The sequence below is a fragment of the Microtus ochrogaster genome, unplaced genomic scaffold (genome assembly GCF_000317375.1).
Source record: "Microtus ochrogaster isolate Prairie Vole_2 unplaced genomic scaffold, MicOch1.0 UNK48, whole genome shotgun sequence".
In the NCBI taxonomy this organism is placed as follows: Eukaryota; Metazoa; Chordata; class Mammalia; order Rodentia; family Cricetidae; genus Microtus; species Microtus ochrogaster.
In genome coordinates, this window is record NW_004949146.1 from 53,712 (window position 1) to 62,230 (window position 8,519).

An 8,519-nucleotide genomic window follows, 5' to 3' on the forward strand; every position below is an offset into this window, starting at 1 on the left:
TTCATTACTTGGCCACAAAACAGTCAGGCAATTGTTCTCTTACCATTTACTCCATTTTCCACCGTTGACTAAACTATTAAATTACTCAAAAGTCTTTAAGTGTCTAGGAATATAGCTCATGCTTAGCATGCACAGGCCATATAAATCCCCAGACCCCAACACAGTCCCCACACTGTTTGTCCATTGCTTTTTTCTGTCTCTTACTATTTAATCTGTTTTTTTTTTAAGATAGCATTTCATATATTCCTGGCCTGAATTCACTACATTGCTGAGAATGACTGTGAACTATGGATCATCCTGCTTCTGTTTCCTAAGAGCAAGGACTACAGAAGTACACAAAACATCTTTCTCTGATGCTATTTTAATAAGTACTGAATTCTATCACCCTCATTGTAGAATTGATGGAGTGTGTCATTTCTCTTCTTTGAATACCACTGTTATCTACTGTAGGCAAAATACTGGGCATGCTTACTCTACTCACAGAGTATCATCTAAATTGGCAGAAAAAATAATGAAAATATGAATAAATTCCAGCACAGTGGTGAACAGTACACACCACTAAAGAGCAATATAGGACTTTACAGAGATTTCCCTGGAGGTTACAACCACATTAGGTGTGGAGGTGCTGTCTGTACAGGGGCCAGAGGACATCCTCCCGGAGGTCATGAACTGATCCCATGCTGATTTCTGCCTTCTAGCCTCAAAATTCCACATCCTCAATGACAGAGAACTCTCCACTGCTCCCACAGCCTCTCACAGCAACACCACCAGTCTGACACCAAATCAGAACGTTACATAATGACCTGACATTGAGGAGCCTGACTTCACAGAGTACCTGTGGACACTCGGGGGCATTATTTGTAGACAGAGAGGGTCAGTGGCTCAGGTTTTCAGTTCGTGGCCTCTAAACCTATGACACAGACCGGGCACATTCTGGACACAGGAATGTATTGTTGTCCTTACCTTAACGAGACAGCAAATGATAACCAACACTGTCAATACTACAGTTACAGATATTGCCGAGAAGACTTTGTTGTTGTAGCCGTATCCCGGAACTTCTTTTGTGCGCTGGAATATATGAAATAAATGGATGGACATTTGTGTGGCTATTAAGTAATAATAAAATTAAAAGAATGACAGAAAGTGAAGGCTAATTGCTTAAAAATCCTTCTTGGGCTTGTGAATGGTAACTTATATATAACCTAGCAATTGGGAAGTTAAGATAGGAGGACTGCCATAAGTTCAAGGACAACCTAGAACACCAGGTAAGTTCTAGGATATCCTGGATTATACAAAAAAGACTTTGACTCAATAAAACTAAGAGCTGGGCTTGGTGAGGCTCTTAATCCCAGCACTCTGGAGACAGAAGCAAGTGAATCTCTGAAAGTTCAAGGCCAGCCTGGTCTACACAGCAATTTCTAGGCTAGATATAACTACATAGTGAGACCCTGTCTCAAAACAAAACAAAATGCCCCAATAACACAATAAACAAAAGCAAGACTATGGGCTACAGTATATAGTTTAGTGATCAAGTCCTTGTATATTATGTATACAAGGTCCTGAATTTAATCCCCAACACTATAAAACAAAATGACAATATGAAAAAAATAATAAAAGTTTTCTACTTTAGTAGCTTGCAGATTTTAAAAGAACATACCAAATTAAATGTGCTACCTATCTAACACAATTATTATGTTTTGAGTTTTAGGTTGCCTTCTGTCAATAAATTTAGAAGCATAGTGAGAACCACTGTCTTAGCTGGGCTAGAGTTATGCGGACAATACAAGATCTGGAATAGAAGCCTCCAGTCTTTCTGCTTAAATGACTGAGAAGGTACAGGGGACCCATGTTCCAGCACCGTCCTCACCTGACTTTGTTCCAGAACCTTCTGTCCACCTTGGGTTTCTGTGCTCTCATTGATATAGTTCTCAGTTTTCCACTGGTCCGTATCCCAGTCGGCCCTGGACAACTTGAATTCTTGTTGCTCACTGAGAAGCTTCATCAGGAGGCCGGTTCTGGAGATGAGCTTGGCACAGGACAGTTGCACACTGGGATCAGAGCAGTCCATCTTCAAAGTCCTGATAACGTGAGAAATAAGCCTTCTCACGTTGTTGTTGGGGATGAGGGGCCGCAGCTGCTGGTTTAGCTTAGATTCAAAGCGTTCACCTGGTGACATTAGCAATGAGTAAGCAAATTCATGAGAGTCAGGCCCCAAGATGAAGTCTAACTGTGGCTTGCTGGCTTGCTGAAGAGTTGTAATTGAATCAGATGCAGGCACATTAGACTGTACAATAGGATTCTCAGAGGGTATAATTTCTGATGCAGCTTCTTCAGGCACAGTGATGTCTGTTGGAATTAAATCGGAGGTAGGCACATTAGACTCTACAATAGGATTCTCAGAGGGTATAATTTCTGATGCAGTTGCTTCAGGCACAGTGATACCTGTTGGAATTAGATCGTATGTGGGCCCAAAAGACTCTACAGCGGTCATTTCAGGGAATATATTTTCTGATATAGGTTCTTCAGACATAGGGGTGGTTGGTTCAAAGATGTGTTCTTCAATATTATCAATATCAGATGCAGCCAGAGGTTTTTTGGAAGGAGGTTCTAAGGCAGCATCTAATTGTGCAAAAGGCTTTTCTGCATAACTCAGGTCTCCCAAAGATGAAAAGACCCCTCCTGCAGGGGAATTTACCAGGCTCCTCACTGCAGAGGATGCTGGACTCTTTGCAATCAACCGGAAATGATACTTTTTCTTCCTAAAGTTTCTATGTCTCTTTTCAGATAGTAAACTAGGGTTAGACCCCTTCGTTCTTTTCACATTGGCATTTGCACTTTCTAAAACGAAAATGGTGTAAGACAAGTCTTTTCGTCTGTCTATGAACTCAGGCAGTGATTTTGTAGTGGGAGTTTTGTCCACCAGCGACTGTTCTGGGGAAGAAGACACTGCCTCCCCATGCTCCTTTGGGAGCAAGGGCTCTGGGTGGAAGGAATTTCCCACTGACATCCTGGGCTTCTGAACCAGACTGAGCTGCTGCAACTCTGCTGTGGGTGGGCTCCCGAGCTGTCCATCTTTGGCAATACTCTCCACAGGCGTCTGGACACTCTGCTTATTCCACAGGCTCTTGTCACTCACTCCCTTAAAGTGCCTTTTCTGTATGCTTCCTGTCCTCTTGAGCACTCTGTTCAGGCTGTGGAGTCTTTTCTCTGCCTTCTCAATCTCTGCAAGACTGTTTTCCTCTGCCTGGGCAGGTGCCCAACTCTGTCCAAATATTTGTTGTTTAAATTTTTTACCTGAATTATTAGTCTTCTCCTTATGTAGTATAGTGTTCTTAGTGTTCTCTTCCTTTTTAACCTCATCAATTTCTTCATCTAATAACTTTTCCAGAAAATAAAGTTTATTCAATTTATTTTTGTTAGTGAAGTTACCAGATTCAGATTCATTTGTAGGAAGAAGATTTTGTGTATTATTTTGCAAAGATCCCAAGGAACTCTCTGAATCTTGGTCATGAGAAAACAGCAGTTTAATGTATGGTAACATTGTTGATACTATATCTTCCAGATTTCCCTCAGAGAAATATGGCAGTATGTAATTCAGGGCACTCATAACATCATTTTCATCATTAAAGTCGATCTCTTCTTCCATGGAGCTGGAGTACTTGGCATTTTCTTGGTCTGAAGAGCCTGTCTCTGGTTCAAGGATGAGTTCAGTGCTGTTATTCTCCTTCCGGGCCTGCAACACCTTCATGAATGGTCCTTCTGGGTTCCCTATAGATGCTTCCTCAACTGTCAAAAATGAAGAGATTGCCTTTAGTCAGAGAATACTTTTAGCCCTTTCTCAGTTCACAGTCACATACTGTAGTCAAATAAATTACGGGCCAGCAAATACTGGTATGCCGTGTGTGTGTGTGTGTGTGTGTGTGTGTGTGTGTGTGTGTGAAGACACACTAAACTAAATTCTGTGAAATGGGAGTAACCAAAAGAAAAGAGTGTCATTGGCAAAGTAGTCACATCCTGGGAACATTCCACAGTGTGCACACAGGAAGCCTATTCAAGACAGCCAGTGGACCAGGAGAGAGACCCAGAGCCTGAAGACAAAGCCAGCTTTTCTTCTCTGCATGGCTGACTGGACCTCCTCAGGCTTCTCCATCTGCACCATCCTGCCTCAGATTCGAGAGGCCCACTAGGTTTCCTCTCTCCATCGTTTCAATGTGCCCTGTGCTGATACAACCTCAGCTAACTATGGTGATGGACAGCCTTTGAGGGGAGAGAGGCCAGAAGTGCTAAAGCAGGTGCCTCTCATTCACATCTGGATGTGTGTCCTTCTCCACCTACCCGCCCAATTTCTTCCCATAGGCTCTGTTGCCATGTATTCTAGCTCCTGAAACAGGAGCACCCTCTCTGTGCATCTTTCTGGTTCTTGCCTGAGTGAAGGGGGTTATGAGGTGTAGGTGAAGACATGTTTAATGTACTGGGTTTTATTCTTATGTAAAATCAATTTATAGAATAGCAATTTCTGGATAAACATTACTCGAACTCATAAAATGCACAAGGTCAGAGCTACTCTTGTCTGAAGCCTGTCTCACTTCACTTCTCATCCTTCCAGGTCCACATGGGAACAACACAAAACTTCTGGTAGGAGGACGGTCAAGTGGGCCACTGTGGAGCTGTTGCTTTCCCAGGAGAATTGAGAGGATTGGAGGTGGTAGTGAGGGCCTGAAGGAGTGGTGAAAAGAAAAATGTGTGCCTGTGGACTGCTCAGAATTAGGAAGTGATAACTCAAGCAAGAGGCAACAGCAGTTGACACTTCTGATGTGTAAAATAAGAGAAATGCTTATTTGCCATTTCTGTGGAAAAAAGAGAATAATGTAATTGGTTTCCTAAATTAAAAATAAATGACATCTTATCAATATAGACAGTCAAATGCCACTTCTATTTCTCTTCTCCAGATCCAGGCTAAAGACTTGCATTCAAACTATTTAGGCAAGAAAACGGTCATATTTTGGATGAAGTTATCGCTAATAAACCTAATACATAGAAAATATTTTAGGGCTAAGCACAAGCTATACTACCAAGCTGTATCCCTGTCCCCTTTTAAAATAAGTTTTTTTTTTTTAAAAAAAAAAAGTGAGATAGATTTTTACTAAATTGCCTAGACTGGCCTTGAACTTGGATCATCTTGCTTCAGCCTCCTGAGTAGCTGGGATTATTGCCATGTGCCACAATATTCAGTTTAGAAAAACACTTCAAATTACATGAATGATGTGGCGATAGAAAAGCCTGAGGTTCAAAACAAGTAGGGAGGTGGTCGGCGTGGGCATGGAAGAGCTCCCTGCTCCAGCAGCACAGTGAGGCAGCACTCACTGCTTTCAGATTCTAAATTACTCGACCTGGATGGAGGTGGATGGTCCTTGGACTTCCCACAGGGCAGGGAACCCTGATTGCTCTTTGGGCTGACGAGGGAGGGGGACTTTATTGGGGGAGGAGGAGGGAAATGGGAGGTGGTGGCGGGGAAGAGACAGAAATCTTTAATAAATAAATAAATTTTTTAAAAAGGCATCACTTATAAAATTAAGAAAAGAAACCAAACAAAATCTGTCTAGAGATATCAAAAGTAGGAGATCACTTGAGACCTAATGTACATAAAGCCAGCTTACAGACTGAAGTGTACTATATGCAAAAGTAATTATTGGAAGCAGGATACCAGGCAGACAGCATAGTGAAGAGTCTGTGGTCATCTATGTTATCTCTCTCCCATTTACCCCTTTCTCTTGCTCTTTCTGCATATGGAACAGTTCTATTATCTAATCATGCAATAATAGCTGAGAATCCAACTTTCAGCAAAAGAGAAGGTGTGGATGAGTCTTTTTCATAACTAGTTAAAAAGTAAGACATAAAATTAAAATATTCATCATGCAAGAGACTCACGACAATGTGTGGTGTTTGTCAGACATCCAGCATGGCAATGCAGTTTGACTGTCTTGCAGACAACCTCAATATCAGTTTTATATTTGCAGAGGCAGCAGGCCATATGTCTAGGTAAGATTCTGTAAATAGAAAAACAGAGAATTGGTTTACTGGAAAAGCGTTACTGAGGTACAGAAGAGGCAGGCCAAGGCCACCACAGGGTCACAGAGGACAGAGTTTTTGAGGCATGTACAGTTGGGTGGGGACTCAATGGTAAATTGCTGCTCTCTGATACTGAAAGTAATCATGGAGGAGGACAGAGGTGTTCAACAGAAGAACAAGTGTCGTGTGTGTGTGCCTTTAACAAAAGTGACAGGAACAGAACCAGGTGACACGCCTAAAACAGGAGACAAAAACAGAACTAGGAGATGTTGATAGTAGAAGCAACTCTCCTCAATTCAAGTCTCACTCTGGGTTGGTCATGCACAGGGCCTGAGCAAGCATCCAACCTAGGGATGCTTTTCTCTATTCCTATTATTAGATTAGTAGAGATTATGTGAGGCCTAAAATAGCCTACTTTAACCCATACTTTATGGTTAAATGGCAACATGGATCACATTGACCAAATCTGGATTATTTTTGTGTTCCAATGAATAAGGGCCATGGTGCAGTTCTTTGGCATGGTGTTTGTGTAGCGGTGCAAGGCCCTGGATTTGATCTATGTGTGCATGTGTGTGTGTTTGTGTGTGTGTGCATATACATACACACACATTGATAGATACAAAGAGAAAGCAAGAACAAAGGAGGAATAATAAATTATAATGAAATACAATATAATGTAAAGACAACCTGAATTCCTAATGATACTCAAAAAGAAAAGCAGGGTAGGTCTTCGAGAAAACACTAGTTAACTGATGTTGAAAAGATTTTGTAACTACCAAGTAATAATTAGTTGCAACAAGGTTATCAGAAAGAAGGATGAGAATAGGATCTTTAGGGTCTCAACAATTCCATAGGTTCATCCTTTCTCCTTCTCACCTCTTCTCCTCTCTCCTCCTGTGTTTGTTTTTTGAGACAAGGTCTCTTTATGTAGCACTGACTGTCCTGAAACTTGTTATATAAACCTTTTGGGCCTCAAACTCATGGAGATCCATGAGCTCCTAAGTGCCACCGTCAGTCACTGGATATTCTCAAATTACAGTATATAAAAATAATAATTTGAAGATCTTCAACATTCTACTTTACATGTGATCAAACTCAGCATGAAAGGTCACTTAAAGTCCCATTCAAGAAAGCAGTACAGATATTTAACCTGATTACTGATGAGGAAACAGACAAATCCAGCCTGGAATGTCAATTCATGGCTCATGAAAAAGTAGTGAAATGTCTTTGATAAAAACCAAAAACATGACAGGTAACGCCTGCCATATATTGATCTTGAATCAAAACAAAAAGATGTAAAGAGTAGTATCGATTTCTGGCCAAAATAGAGTGAATGGATTTAACCTCCCTCACTCAAAACCAAGAAAACAAATATTCAAAACCAAATCAAACCAAACCAGGGTGCTATTTTGTTTCTGTTTTTTTTTGGGGGGGGGGATCAGGGGAACAAGCAAAGACAGCTTTATTTACTGCGGCTACACTTGTGACAACAAACACCAAAAGAGCCTTGTGATCACAAGTCCATCTTCAAGGGCTGACATAGCTTTGGATCTAGGTGGGGGAGGGGCAGGGCTATGCATAATTCTAGCAGTCCTGATCAAGGAGTGGTCTGATCACTGTTTCAATTCTGATACTTCAGGGTAGTCCTTAAGAAGTTATTATCATTGTCATAGCCTGAAGAGAAAGATCTAGTCCTCATTCAATGATTTCTGTGTGTGTCCCTACTACAGTGAAGAACCGTTCCACTTGGAAGTAGTCTTGAAGTAGTATGTGTGAGCTGTCTTGAGGACTACTGTCCAGTAGGATGACTGCTAACCTTGCACAAGTCAAGGGTCAGAAGACTCACACTCTGTGTCCCCTCAAGTCGACAGTGACAAAATGCAGTGATCATGGACTAAAATCTCTGAAACTGGGAATTCAAGAAAGTTTTTCCATTTAGTTGTCTTTCTTGGGTATTTTGCCACAGCGGTGAAAAGATGACTATAGGGGGCTGGAGAGATGGCTCAGTGGTTAGAAGCACTGCCTGCTCTTCCAAAAGTCCCGAGTTCAGTTCCCAGCAACCACATGGTGGCTCACAACCATCCGTAAAGAAATCTGGTGCCCTCTTCTGGCCTGAGGCACACATGTAGACAGAATACTGAGAATACTGTATACATTATAAATAAATGAATCTAAAAAAAAAGCTGACTATATACTAACTTACTGTTCTGGAAGACATTCTGTGTTGCCAGGAGGGAAACACAAAGTAACAAACGGTAGACAATTTGGTGACAGAAATGGAGTTGAGAAATCAAGAAAATCAAAGTGACTATAGTTGACGGGACAGAGTACCATAAGGTAAGAGGCACACTGAGAAAAAGAGAACCATGAAGCCAGATAGCTCATGTGTTCAGCAAAGTACTAAATACTGTGTGTGAAGAAACTACTGACAGACGGGGGGGGGGGGGGGG

At 41.5% G+C, this 8,519-nt stretch overlaps 1 protein-coding gene across 1 annotated transcript in view; it reads right to left on the reverse strand.

Moving 5' to 3' along the window:
* Nucleotides 1–826: 826 nt before the first annotated feature.
* LOC101988416 (leucine-rich repeat-containing protein 37A-like) overlaps nucleotides 827–8,519 on the reverse strand; it is a 103,094-nt gene continuing 95,401 nt past the window's right edge. The window contains exons 8-10 of the mRNA XM_026777175.1: nucleotides 5,929–6,047; nucleotides 1,868–3,786; nucleotides 827–1,068 (exon numbers count right to left, since the gene is read on the reverse strand). Coding sequence (XP_026632976.1) covers nucleotides 883–1,068; nucleotides 1,868–3,786; nucleotides 5,929–6,047 — 2,224 coding nt within the window. The 3' untranslated portion in view covers nucleotides 827–882. The remainder of the gene's footprint in view (nucleotides 1,069–1,867; nucleotides 3,787–5,928; nucleotides 6,048–8,519) is intronic.